The sequence below is a fragment of the Hippocampus bargibanti genome, linkage group LG13, assembly GCF_051943395.1.
Source record: "Hippocampus bargibanti isolate YZ-2025 linkage group LG13, ASM5194339v1, whole genome shotgun sequence".
Taxonomy (NCBI): Eukaryota; Metazoa; Chordata; class Actinopteri; order Syngnathiformes; family Syngnathidae; genus Hippocampus; species Hippocampus bargibanti.
This window is the reverse complement of record NC_142746.1, coordinates 15,986,494-16,001,563: the sequence shown is the minus strand read 5'-3', so window position 1 is coordinate 16,001,563 and position 15,070 is coordinate 15,986,494. Positions and strand designations below refer to the sequence as shown.

Here is a 15,070-nt window from a genome sequence, read left to right as displayed (position 1 = left end):
TTCCAGAAAGAAGGAACTTGACGTGTTCTCGACTGTCACATGGAGAAAACAAAAAAATATTCAACAGCAATTACTCTTTTCTGTCAAATGGTAGACTGAGTTGTTAAATCAACTTTATCGTTGTTATTTGCGGGTCCCTTTGAATCAGGGATATTTCATTGTATCTAAGCTATTACTGTGGTTCTTAACACAGTTACCATATCTTTCTGTGTATAAGGCGCACTGAAGTATAAGGCGCACCTTAAATGAATGACACGAATGACAAATGTTTTCCAAATATACAGACACTCCCCTCCTTATGAAAATTCGAGTTACGAACAACAGTACATATGAAGATTTTTGTCGTAACATGTAGTATTCTCTCCTATTTTACATGTACATATCTTTATAGAGCATATACTTTATTAAATATTTATTTTTCAGTACAAACCAATACAGGTTACTTATACTAGCCTTAAAGGACAACCGACGCCTCCGGACAAGTTGTGTCCATAATTTGTAAAATCGCTTCAAATGACTTCTACTGAGCGTATTTTACAAAGATTCCACCGCATATAGCTATATTTTACGTTTTAAGACTCACACTGAATATTCAGGAAGTCTTGTTTTCGAGTTGGTGACGATTCCTGACGTCACGTCACGGAAGGAACGCCCCTGACCGAGAAAGGACACACAATGCATTTTGCGGTACTTTGGTCTGAAAACTTCATGTTGATCCGTGTTGATGGCGAAATTAGAAGGAAAACACATAAATAACGCGATGGTGAATCGTTGTGTGTTGCACCAAGACAACTATTTGATATTCGCTGACAAAAATTCCCAGGAGACAAATCAGCCCATTTCCACACAGCTTTGTCGCCATCTTCTGCATTTTTTGGGTGCTACATTTCTGTCCAGATGCCTCAAAATGACACGGAATAATTTTTTTAATCGACTGCAACCATGTATGCTTTCCTCTTCAGAACTATTTGAATCAAATTCATTATTGGCTGAGTAACAAGAAAGCATCTCCTCCGAATCTGAAGCCATTGTTTTGATTCTCGAGCAAGGCAAGACGTCTTGGCGTGACACCACGAACAAGGGGGCGGGACCTTCTGAAACTGGCCACTTCCGGGTTCAATTTGAAGTACAGTAGTTTTTAGACACTTTAAGTCATTTTTATTGGTGTTCGGCATTTGACTAAAAATATCATCCCGTGTGTTTTGGGTATTTTAGATGCTATAAAACGTTTTTCTGATGTCAGTTAGGAAACAAAAAAGTGGTGTCGGTTGTCCTTTAAACATACTTATATAACGCTTAAACATACTTATATAAGCTTTAAGCATGCATTCCATACAAAATATAGCACTGAAGCAACATACAAACAAATTCACCTTACGAACGACCGTTCGGAATGTATCTTGTTCGTAAGTTGGGCACTACTTCTTCTACAGAAGGAAATGGAGTCAGTGGCTGCAGAAAGTAGTTGTGAGACATGTTGTGGCTCAATATTACTTCACATATAAGGCCCACAAGTGTGTAAGGCACAAGGTCATCGCTTGAAGAAAATCAAGGCTTTTGGGTCCGCTATATACACCGGAAAATACGGTACTATCAGTCATGTTAACTCTGAAAGCAGGTGTTCTCTCTAATTCCCAATTCAAACCAAAAATGACTTTTCAAGAAATTGTGTCGGCTTGTCATTTTCAAATGAGGTATGGGGAGGAAACAAGATAAGTAGGATCAAGCTGGAAGGAAATGTGCAATATAGAAATTCTGTGATTTCCTCGTATTGTTAAACAGCTATACTGAGTCATTATGACTAAAGTGAAAGGATAACGCTGCGATTATTCACTAGACAGTGGACATAAATGTACGCCTGTGGCAGTTTTATGGCTTGCTATCTGTGTAATTGCTCTCTGTGATGCAAGAATCACAGATGACTTTCCCTCCATTCTTGGTAGATGATAATTAGAGGTTTTGCGCTACAGTTCAGATTAGATCAAAACGAAATGGGAAATAGTTAAACATGCATCTTCACGCTTTTTTGTTCTGGCCTGGCTGCTGTCAAACAGATTCATGCTCAACACCATAAGCGACATTTTGTTTTATTTTGTTTTATTTTGTTTTTTTTTTCCCTGAGGATCAAATTTAGTAATTTATAGAGTAATTTATTTATTGCTTGAAGGCTTGTTTCCATTGACCTATATGGTGCAGATGAAACAAAACTGTTTGATTGACTTTAGAGAGCTGTGTTTGACCCCAAGATACAAAACATATCGAGCCTTTTAACTCATTCACTGCCATTCACGAATTTATTAACATAGAGCGCCATTCCTGAATTTGTTCGGGTTTTGCTTTTTCTTGTTTGAGTGCCGATAAAGCGCTGGCCAAGGCCTCTGGCAATGTTTTTTCGGGGCAGCATTTCCCTTTTTTCCATGTTCGTGCTTTGTTCCAGCTTCAGTGTTGTTAAAGCCCTATATAAACCAATATGTATGTATTGCATTGTATGTTGGACATCCGCCCCCATTTCAAGATCAGATAACTCCAGACCCATATAACTTAGGAATTATTTTTTTTTCTGCTACAATAAAAGAGTCTAAGGTTTCTAAAGCTACATTGAATGTTTATTTAGTCCTTAAACTCAATATTCTGTGGCTCCTGGAATTCGAGTGACAATGACAAAAACCCGGTCACTGGAGTGGACACATTTTTCCATGTCTGGGAGTGAATGAGTGAAGTGGAGTCAAGCGAAACATTTTCTTAACAATGACTGCACCGGTATATGTTCTATGCAACCCAACTGGTTTAAAACAGTATTGTGATGCGGAATATATAAAGAAAGGACAAGGATGTAAAACTCAACGAAGTTCCTCAAGTACTTTGGCTTTCCCATGAGATGAGCTGGCTCACTTGGCTATTCAAAACTTTTGACTAGTTCACAAAGAAGGACTGTATCGCACGTTAGCTCGGCCCTTGCTTTTTGTCAACAAATTCCGACCACATTAGGAAACAGGCTGCTGCACAGCGCATCTTACATACCATGAGGAACATTCCATGAAAAATAAAGCTGAGGCCATGGAAAACGTTTCTAAGATCACGTCCACCGCTGAGGTTGTTTTATAAGAAAACAAAAGCCTTAAGTCATTATCTGAGAATGATTCTGGGCGAGGAGTGGTTATTGATGGTGTGTAATGATCCTCGAAAATAATTTAATTTAGAAGTGAAGAGGTGAAGATCCATGCATACATTGTTTTTGATAATACATTTCATTTATAAGCACCATTCAAAACTCAAGGTCACTTTACAAGTTTTTCTGTGGGCGAGCAGCGGCAGCCACACGCGCTAGCGTTGAACACTCAACCCCGAATAACTCTAATAGATAGAAAGTAAGCTAGCCAGCCAATGCATAGCTAATAGATTGCTAGCTGGGTGGCTAATAAATAGCTAGCTAGATAACTTTTGTATTACTGAATACTTTTATCCAAACAAGCAGTTTTATGCCTTGATCAAATTGAGTAAATGTTACATTATCATCCCTGTTTAAAATCCCAAAAAGCACACATGTGGAAGTGGGGACATGTAGAAGTTCTGGGTAACAAATGTGATTTTTAGTAGGGGGTTGGGTCATTTTGGGACCTGAGCAGCTGCAATACGGCTATCACTATGTGTTGTTTCTGAAAATCTCTCAAATTAGAAAAATGACATCCCTTCGTTTGTGTTCAATTCTGGAGGCTGAGTTTCATTTGAGGAATAATTCATACAATCCTTCATACAATCATACAAAAATTCATACAATCCCCAAACTTCTCCAGCTTGGTGTGTCCCCCACGATCTGCCAGTGGACCCTCAGCTTCCTGACAGGACGGACACAACAGGTCAGACTGGGAAATATATCATCCACAACACGAACCACGAGCACTGGAGCCCCGCAGGGATGCGTCCTCTCTCCATTGCTCTTCTCTCTCTACACGAACGACTGCACCTCAACGCACCCAGCTGTCAAATTCATAAAGTTCGCAGACGACACCACGGTCATCGGTCTCATCAAAGACGGCGACGAGTCTGCGTACCGACAACAAGTGGAGCAGCTGGAGCTCTGGTGCAGCCGTCACAACCTGGAGCTGAACACGCTCAAGACAGTTGAGATGATGGTGGACTTCAGGAAACATCCATCACCACAGCTACCCCTCACACTATCCAACTGCCTGGTGTCAACCGTTGAGACCTTCAAGTTCCTGGGAATCACAGTCTCGCAGGACATGAAGTGGGAGGTCAACACCAACTCTATCCTGAAAAAGGCCCAACAGAGAATGTACTTCCTGAGGCTGCTAAAGAAGCATGGCCTGCCACAGGAGGTGCTGCAACATTTCTACACGGCCGAATCCATCCTGTGTTCTTCCATCACCGTTTGGTTGGGGGCCGCCACAAAAATGGACAAAATCCGACTTCAACGGACAGTTAGGACGGCGGAAAAAATCATTGGCACCGCCCTACCCACTCTCGAGGACTTGCACACTGCAAGAATCCAAACTAGGGCGCGGAAAATCCTACTGGACCCTCCGCACCCTGCCCACCACCTTTTCCAGCTACTCCCCTCAGGCAGGCGCTACCGATCCATGCGCACCAAATCCAGCAGACATTTAAACAGCTTCTTCCCCCAAGCCATTAACTCTTTGAACTCTTTCAACAGTAGCCAAAATGGAACTGTATAGTGCCACTTAGCAGTTTTTTTGACAACGATACTAGTGCAGCGTGTTCTACCGGAAACAAATTCCTTGTGTGTCCTACATACTTGGCAATAAAGATGATTCTTCTGATTCTGATGTTCTGAACTGCTTCTTCCATTCCATGAATCAGTTCTGTTCAGTCAATCGCAGATAATGTACTGTATTTTAAGTGTTCGGGTTTTCCATATTTACTCCATCCTTCGGAAGAAACTCTCTGACTGACATTGGAATACATCCTTGTTTTGCTTTCTTTTTTTTCTTTGAAGGGAAGAGTTTCAACCTCGTCGCCAATTTTCTGAAGCGCCACTCCAACCTTCGATGTATTGTCAAGCCGCACCATGGTGGTATGTGACTTATATGCTTTCAAATCCATTTCCACTAAATCACAAATTGAGTTTTCAAGTACTTATGTTGAGCCAAATTTCCCACAGAAAAACCAAAGCCAATTGGGCCCTCCATGTTGACGTTTCTTACCCTCACTTATTTTTATGTCTTCTCTCTACCTGTGCTGGGTGTTGTTGGGAACCAGCATACATTAAGTGGTTCCCGTGAGAGGACACCGTGAGTTGGAGAGTGAGAGAAATTATCTAGGATTGCAGCTGAAAAGTAACTCCATGGCCTGTGTAGTGCCTGTGACCCTTAGCCACCTTTTCATGGGACCAATACAGTTCTCTTCCTGTCAGCAAAGTTAAAATCCGATCCCTTGGGGAGGGGATGTTAAGACAGTTCTGACCTACTGCACAATGAGATGATGGCTTTGCCAGCAGGTCTGTTATACGTCAATTAGTCAGTGTTCTGGGGTCAGAGGTTGTCACACAACCATGTACTAGTCCATTATTTTCGGGCCATTTAAAATATTTCCTCGGCCATCATTTAAGTCTGTTTAGCCAATTATACTGCAAGACATGTAATCTTGTGGCAGATACAGTAAAGTCTCGTTATATTCGTTATATTCAAGGGAGTCCGAAAAAATATCGATATAACCGGGACTATCGATATATCCGACCCTGTTTGCATGTAATTTTCTCCGTGCGTGCATAGAAATAGTATCGATATAACCGGGACTATCGATATATCCGATATCGATATAACGAGACTTTACTGTATTTTTACATGCAAAAAAAAGTTGGCACCTTTTAACTCATTTACTGCCATTCACAAATTCTACTTGGGAATTAAAAATATGACGTAGAGCGCCATTCCCGAATTTGTTCGAGTTTTGTTTTTTCTTGCCTGAGTGCAGATAAAGCACTGGTGAGGGGCCTCTGGCAATGTTTTTCTCTCCCACAAGGGGGCAGCGTCCTCTTTTCCCATGTTCGCGCTTTGTTACAACTTGGGCTGTTGTTAAAGTGCTATATAAACCAATATATATGTATTACATTGTGTTATGGACAGCTGCCCTCATTTCAAGATCATATAACTCCAGACCCATGTAATTTTGGGATTAACTCTTTTTCTGATGAAAGAAGAGTTTAAGGTTTCTTCCGCTGCATTGGATGTTTATGTAGTCCTAAAACTCCATATTCTGTGGTTCCTGTAATTCAAATGACAATGACAAAAAGCCTGGCACTGGAGTGGACACATTTTTGCACATCTGGCAATGAATTAGTTAAATTCTGTGCTACTTCAGATTTGAGGTTGCTATTATTAAATAACTTCATCCTCAATGAAGGACATCCAAATTAGTTACTTAAAACTCAAAGCAATACATCTAATAAAGTTGCGACAATGCAATTTTGTTTGCAATCATGGAAAGTAGCCGGAGACCTAATATTTTATGCTCATCAAGCTTTTCAGCTATAGACATGCACCGCCACTTTCTATTTAATCTGAAGGAAAGTCGCTGGTGTGGTTTTGTCCAAACAACCACATTTCCTTCTGTCCGACATGTATTCATGATTAAAGTTTAGACCATAATATTTACTATTGTGATCTGTGTTATTACTTTGCTTGTCTGCAGAATTGCGTGTGTTTCCTGAGCGCTACATTGTGTGTGTTAACCGCCGAGAGGATGCCACAACGCACTGTTCAAAACCAAGCCCGACCGCAGTGAGTGGTGTTTACACTATATTTCCTTCTCCAGGCGCCTGGCAGAAGATTCTGAAAAAGAAAATGTTGGCAAACGTTCCTCACACTTCATATATGATGGTCTTGACAGGGGCTGAGGTTAACAGAGAATTGGAGTCAGACTGTTTCAAAATGTCCCACCTGCCAATCACTTGTGCCAGAATTTAAAAAGGGAATAATAATAATTACAATAATAACAACAAAGGTTATACTTAGATGTATTAATCTCAAACATCCATAATCCTGGGAAGACAAATAAAAGGCTGCATACAACTAACTCCACTTTCTTCATTTTCATATGTTCGGGACTCAGAATGGATGGTCCAACCTGATGGTCAAACTTGGACTCATTGCGGGAGTTTTTTTCTTTCAATACAATCAATCATCCGATTTCAAACATTTCAATAATGCAGAGCAGTGATCGTTTGTTGGTGTCCACCATGCCTCCAATGTAACGCTGGGCAAATTATGGTCATTGTTCACCGTTCAGTATTAAGTTTAATGAGCCTTCTCAGCGCATGGTGCTTTCTGTGCCAATATGAACGACACAATTCACCAATCTTAAATTTCACTTTGGGTTGATAATATTTCGAGTTGTACAGATTCAAGACACAACATAATGGAACCTTGTCCATTTGTATGCAGTGGCCAGACGAAACTTTTGGTAACCAATCTCACATTGGATCTCACTGGAATAGCATGAGGAAACTGGAATTTGCACAAAATCTCTTTCACTTCATCTCTTTCTGGGAGAATATCATTTTGATGGAACCGACAAAGCTTTTTGGCAAGTCACATCAGTTCTCTGTTAAAAAAAAGGAATCTCGTGAAGAAAGTCACTGCAAATGTCCCCATTGTGGGACAATTAAAGGTTTTCTGATTATTTAAAAGTCATTTGTACAGGATACAGGGTACTTTTGAAGGCTCATGTATATGGTCAATATAAAATACCTATTGCCATTCACAAATTTATTTGGGAATTGAAAATATGACGTAGATCCCCATTCCCGAATTTGTTCAGGTTTTGTTTTTTCCATGCATGGGTGCCGATAAAGCGCTGGCAATGGCCTCTGGCAATGTTTTTTTTTTCTTTTCCACAAGGGGCCAGCATTTCCCTTTTTTTCCATGTCAGTGCTTTGTTCCAGCTATTGTTAAAGCGCTATATAAACAATATTGCATTGTATTTTGGACAGCAGTCCTCATTTCAAACTCACATAACCCCAGGCCCATATAATTTAGGAATTAACTATTTTTTTTCTGGTGAAAGAAGCAAGTCTAAGGTTCCTAACGCTGTATTGAATGTTTATGTAGTCCTAAAACTTAATATTCTGTGGGTCCTGGAATATAAGTGCCAATGACGACAACCCTGGCGCAGGAGTGGGCACATTTTTGCACGTCTGGCAGTGAATGAGTTAATAAAGAAGAGTTCGACATATTCAATTGGCTTAAATGAGATATCATGTGGTTTGGTTACGGTATTTTTTCAGTTGGAGAGCATAATGTATGTTGTACCCATGCCAATATCACAAGCCCTTCAAATTCTTTCTTGTCCATTCATATTACGAACAACAATCGTCTGGCCGCTGCTCATTACATCCCAAACTCCGCAGTGTATTCTGAGAATTGCTGGTGTATCTTCTCACCTTGGCACACACATCAAGCATGGATATCGGTCCCATTACATTCCATGACCAACAGCCTGCTGCTTTCTATGAGCTTTTTTTCTGTTGTTTTCTCTTTGAAATATCTCCGCCCTTTCCGCAGTTTGGCTTTCAATCAAAGCGGCGATTGTAATATTTTAAGTGGAGCACAGTTATCAGTGAAAAGTTCAACGTAACCAATTTTTCCAGTTTGAACAGGCCTCGTTGTCGATGGCGTTCCCCTCGCCAGGGTGTGTTTCTTGGATACATACAGTGGGAATGGAGAGTCGGATGTCTGTGGTGCACCTTATGCTTAGTTGACAAAAGCAATTATTTGTTTACGCCACGAGCTGTTTTTCAATGACTCACAGCTGTAACAAAGCACTTGACAGAACATGTAAAATACTGCACCCCAAATATCTGAATATTGATCCATATCCGCTTTGGAGAAAATGTAATGCCATTAACTCATTCTGTGCCAGACGTGCAAAATCAGAATCAGAAAACCTTTATTCGTCCCACAATGGAGAATTTTTTCCCCCCAAAATGTGTCCACTCCAGTGCCAGGGTTTTTGTCACTTTCACTCAAATTCCAGGAGCCACAGAATATTGAGTTTTAGGATGACATAAACATTCAATGCAGCGTAAGAAACCTAAGACTTTCTTCTTTCATCAGAAAAAAAGTGTTTATTCCTAAATTATATGGTTCTGGAGTAAAATGAGGTGCAGGTGGGGCGGCTGTACAAACGGTAAATGCTGCCCACTCGTGGGAAGGACAAACATTGCCAGAGGTCTGACCAGCGCTTGATTGGCACCCCCTCGCAACAAAAACCAAAACCCGAACAAATTCGGGAATGGCGCTCCACTTCATATTTTCAATTCCCAAATAAATTTGGGAATGGCAGTGAATGAGTTAAGTGCAGAAAATATGGTATTCTTATTATAAGCATGTCTTTTTCGGGCCAACACTGTAAACTTTCGCAAAACAAACAAACTACTGTCTTTGACAAGTTCTTCAACTCTTTCGAGAATGCTTTTCACAAGGTTTTAGGAGTATGTTTCTTGGAATTTTTCACTTGACCTCTCATTTGATTTGAGAGGTCACATACTGATAGATAAGAAAGGCCTGGTTTTCATTCTCCTCTCTAAATCATTTGAAATATGTTTTATCAGGTTAAGGTTAGGACTTTAAAGCCAGCCAAGTTTATCCTGACCACATCTTTTGTATTCCTTTACAGAATTTTCTTTGCGCAATGGCGCATATGGACGATCTTGACGATCGTATACAGAATCCCAACCTCATCCCATCAGAACACATTTGGAATCACCTCATATATGCACTTCTCGTAGAATGCACGAAAAATAATAATCCCATAAGCACTCCTAAAATGTGTGGAAAACATTCCCGTAAAAGTTGAAACAATTATAGGTTGAACTGATGTATTCACGATAGGTCTTAGTTGAAATGTCATAGAATCCATGCAGAGGTCAATTCTGTAAGCCAATACTATTGGCTATGTCAGTGGACTGTATTTCTATCAACGCATTGTTGAATACAACCGTTACAACAACAACATAAAATTTCAATTTTCTATTTGATGATTTAACAAATACTCTATGCACAAGAAACAATAACACCAGCCTTGGTAACCCTGTGTTCAATTTGTCTCAAGTGTTTTCAGTTTGATGTTTGATTGAGATGAATTTGGATTGAAAGTCTGAAATTGGCAACACATGTTACAGGCCGATTTTTTTTTTAATTGATTCATATCTTAATGGCAACATGGCTGGTTTTCTTGGACAGATATGTGCTTGACAAGCCTTTGCGCCTCAGTCGGGGTTTATTCTAATGATGTGTCTGGAAAAATATGACTGTTTCCTCTTGCTGCGATTTATTGTGTTATTTTGTCTGATAGCATGTAGCGAAAAAGATAAACCAAACCTGTGTTTGATGTAAACTGATTTTTGAATGAATTCAAGTGTGCTTGCTGCCTTATCTTGGGTCCAATCCCGTCTTTGAGGGAAGTCCATTTTGTTGCCGTCGTGTATAAGCACTTTTAGAATTGCAGCTCTTTGGACACCTGAGGCACAGGTTTTGCAAAAACAGTTTCCCTTGACCTTTCTACACCCAAATCCTGTTTAAAGAGTTGCTCCTATGGTGAGTCAGCACCAGCAGTGGGTAGGGCAGCATGGGAAGGAAGAGCAAGTGTTTAGGATTGTGGCTGTTATTTTGTAGTCTGCCGCAGAGTGGGCAACGGAGGTGAGTGGCGTGCTGGGCTGCAGAACTTTGGATCAAAGGCAGAGCAGATGTGTTTCCAGTCCACCCCCCCACCCGCTGCCCCAACTCCCACTCCACAACTTCTTCTGCGCTATGGACGGGACTTTGTGTTTACTCACCACGCCTCAGTTGTTCCCGTTTCACAACAGAAAGCGCCGCAGCTTTCCCAGGGGGACCAAAGCATGCAATTTTCTCCACCTGGACCGAGTGCAGGGCGAGAATGACACGTGGTTCGGTCCTATTTTCATGTCACATGGCTGCCTTGATTGTTTTGCACAACACGAGCACATACTGGCAGGCTTAAGTTAATCCTTACAAAGATGGGTGTCTCCACAAACCTCGTTGTTGAAAGCGGTATGACCTGTCTTCGGTTTTTACCGTCCATGTCCATGCACGTTCGTTGATTTTAAGCAGGGAGATATTGGTGAGCTTAGACAAACAGAGCATTCTTTTTCACAAGGGTGAGGGACGCAGTCAGTAGGACTTGCTTCTCTGCAGGAGATGTTATCCGCTCCGGCAGTGAAAAAAAAGTTTTTTTACTTTTCATTATTATCATAATTCTTGGTGTCAATTTAAGCCTTTTGTATCCGTGCCACGACAATTGTGCTCATAGGCATGTGAATGAAAAGCAATCGTTTATTTTTCAAAAAGTCGAGTTGAGTGAGGGATTAAAATATTTCAATACGGAGCTTGAGTCATTACGTGTGTGTTTGACAGGTGTCCTCTTTTGCATCTTGCCAGCTTGATCTCATCTTCATCAACTAAGCTTTCGTTTGGTTTTCTTTGAATTAACAAGATTCGGGGTGTGGAAGAACCTCACGGAGGAGCAATAAATGCGCATCTGTTATGACTTTGTAGAAACTCTTATTATTGTTATTATTTTTATTACTATTTATTATTATATTATATTATATTATATTATATTATATTATATTATATTATATTATATTATATTATATTATAATCATCTCCTTTTGTTTTATATACCTATCCGAGCTTCTTCAAATTTCTATTCCCTCCCGTTCCCTCAGATCCTCTTCCTCCCTCCACCTCTGTGTGCCCCCCCTGCCCGTCTCAGCACGATGGGGGACAGAGCTTTCAGCTGATCTACCCCCACACCCTGGAACTCACTTCCTCCCAAAATTCGTAACATCGATTCTCTTCCCACCTTCAAATCCCATCTCAAAACCCACCTATTTAAAATTGCATTTTCTGTGTAGCTCTTTCTCTTGTTTCTATTTATAATTGTATTTTATTTATTGTATTCTATTTGTGATTGTATTTTATTTGTTATAGTACCTATGCTTGTCTGTGACTGTAAAGTGTCCTTGCGAGCTTTGAAAGGTGCTTAAAATGAAATGTATTATTATTAGTAGTAGTAGTATTATTATTAATATTATTAAATGTATAAACTTTCTCTTTCCCCTTCCCCTTCCCCTTCCCCTTCCCCTTCTTCTTTCTTGTTGATTTTTCTTTCAAGTTTATTTTCAAGCGCCGTTTATTCATCGGCAACGGATGAAAGAGCACATCTCAAGGCTTTGCAAAGCACCCGACTGCACCCACACTTTTCTCAGAATTGTTGGTTGGCTGGGCATGGGTTTGTATCTGGGTCATTGTCCCATTTCCAAAGGCAGCCCCCTTCCCCTCATCTCCAATACCCCCCACAGTGTAGAAGAGAACGGGCGTAAAAGACTGACCTTCACCCTACGTCGTGACTCAATCTCTACACAAAAGATAGTCTGTGGAACACTTCCTGTGCGAGCATTCTTGTGTTTGTGGGCAAGATCAATGGTCAGAATGGTCGGGAAATAACTTTTCTTTGTGAGTTTCCCCTCGTAATCGGACTTTTCATTTTGATTCTGCGTTATTTTGTCTCTTTTTGTTGCCCCTTGTGTCGTCAGGGTTCAGTGCAGGATACAATAAATAAGGATCTTTTTTGAGGGGGCTGGGTGGGACACAGTCTTCAGACTCCAGTTTGTGTATTCCTTCATCCGTTTCCTATAACTGTCACAAATTATATTTCCTCTGATGCATTTGGAGCGCAGAGTCGGTTTGCCAAGCCAGACCTCACCGCATAGGCTTTTCCCATTTTGGATTGATCAGTTTACCAACCACTTTATAGGATAAAAATGATCCGAAAAATAATGTCTTAACTGTTGGGTTTGACGTCAGAGAATTATATCAACATAAAATTGGATGGTCAGTGAAAATTGTGAATATGCACATGTGTTTCTTTTTTTTTTTCTGACCTTTGTTGAAAGTGTTGTGATTTTAAATCCAGGCTGTTTGCTGGATTACCACACTGTTTTCAGGTTTTCCCTGTCCCTGGGAGCCTAAATTTGAATTATCTACCAAACCGGCAATCATTATTTTCATTGATGTTTTATTTCACATGTGGTGGCTTTTTAACCAATTCTGTTTCAGATGCTCATCAGTGTTTGTTTTTTCTTTTTGCATTTTCCACTCTTTAATACTTAGTCACGGTAATTTAAACTAAATGCCATTAAATCAGCCATATTTGATATGATCACTTAGAGAAATGAGGGACTGACTATGATCAAGGCTGTATGTGGCGGCAATATATGGTCATCTATTTGAAATGTAGACGCTTCAAATTAAACAAATTCCTTCACAAAACATCCTTTGGGGTTTGACTTGATCTAATGGTGTTCTCATTTTTATGATTTTTTTTTATGTGTTCTGGTGAATGTTGTCCGACACTGCTACAAGATGACAGCTGTCTGCAGCGGAGCCAAAACTTTCCCAAGGATGCCAGGGATAATATTTTTTGTTTACATGGATTCTGTTTGTCCTCTCTAGACCGAGCTGAGTGAACAAAGCAGATCCGAATATTTTTCCAGAGAAGGAGAAATCCAAGAGTCTTTCAACTGCGCCACAAAAATAAAGAAAACCGTTCTTCAAAAGATGTAAGTATGATCTAATTCAGAACTTTCCGACCTCTCCAGTCAGACAGGATGCTCAAGTATCTGCTTGTTTTGTCCAGAGCCCAAAAGTCGAATGTCCAGCAAGAGCACCGGGTTCTCATTGTGAGGGAACAGAATATTGAGCAAAGAGCCAGCATTGAAGACCAAAGCAGCAAATGTGACGATCGCCACGCACACTCATTCATCAGTGCCCCCAGTGCTGGAAACACGGCCCCTCAAAATATCAGGGGACAGCCACTGCTCTCCAGTGCTGTGACTCAAGACCAAAGCCTGACCTATCAGTGGAAAAGTGACCGTAGCTCTCCAGACAACCTGAAGACTAACATGGCCCCAGTGGGCTCGGAAGAAATCAGTCCGGGAACCAGACGGAGCAAGAGAGGTAAACCCAGCGATTCCGAAGACCCTCGCCCACTCAAGGCCAAGAGGACAGGCCTCCAAAGTCCTCTGACCGCAATGCAAACATCCGAACACCACCCTCTTCCTCCGCCATCCCATCCTCCAGACGAAACCAAGGCAGAGTCCAAGGCTTTCCCAGTCTCCGAATACAAGAAAACCACAGTGGAAGTAGAGCTGCTTACTCCAGGGAAACGGGACCTGAGGCTCCCCCTCACAAGCAATAACAGAGCACAGACGAACCAAAACAGGCCGGCCACAAGTCGGAGGGGCCTATCTGTCAAGCCTGCATCTTCGGACTCCTCTATTAGTTCCAGATCTGTAGGCGGGGAGGAGGGAAGTGAAAATGTGCCCAGAACCTCGAGATTACGGCGACTGAAGAGGTCCTGAGGGGGACAGACGAGCTACAGTAAAAATGCTTGACGCCATCCAGATCGAAACGAAATTGTGTCAAGCCCCGTCACCGACCACCAGCCTTCCTCCCACCCTTGCACTTGTGCACAAACAAACACACACACACACACACACACACACACACACACACACACACACACACACACACACACACACACACACACACACACACACACACACACACACACACACACACACACACACACACACACTCAGCCTTTCACTACAATTACTATTCTTCTCACACAAAGCCGCACATACGGATCCAGTACAGAGCACATAATTGATACATGAGCGTTTTGAATTATGTTTTGTCAAATACTTGAAACAGGCTTCGCCTCCACCCATAAGTAGTGGTGGTCAGGAGAGGCTTGCAAATGAAAGTAAAAAACCCCTTAATTGGAGTTTAGACTCGGGTTTTGTGTTAAGGATTGGGGATTTCAGACAGCCAGGAGCCATGCAGTACGTCATGGCTTTTAGGCTGAAGTACTGCGGCTCCCATGTGTCTGTAAATTGTACACTTTCCCTGCTTCAGCTCTGCTTTGATTGATTGCTGTTTCCAGATTTATTTCATCTGTTTGTTTTTATTCTTATTCGTTTTAATTCTACGAGCATTTTCATTCA

At 41.2% G+C, this 15,070-nt stretch overlaps 1 protein-coding gene across 1 annotated transcript in view; it reads left to right on the top strand.

Annotated features, from left to right (window-relative positions):
* Positions 1 to 14,657, top strand: part of slx4ip (SLX4 interacting protein) — a 28,462-nt gene extending 13,805 nt beyond the window's left edge. The window contains exons 5-8 of the mRNA XM_089012034.1: positions 4,976 to 5,053; positions 6,670 to 6,758; positions 13,515 to 13,621; positions 13,699 to 14,657. Of these exons, the coding sequence (XP_088868160.1) occupies positions 4,976 to 5,053; positions 6,670 to 6,758; positions 13,515 to 13,621; positions 13,699 to 14,422 (998 nt within the window). The 3' untranslated portion in view covers positions 14,423 to 14,657. The remainder of the gene's footprint in view (positions 1 to 4,975; positions 5,054 to 6,669; positions 6,759 to 13,514; positions 13,622 to 13,698) is intronic.
* The last annotated feature ends 413 nt before the right edge of the window (positions 14,658 to 15,070 follow it).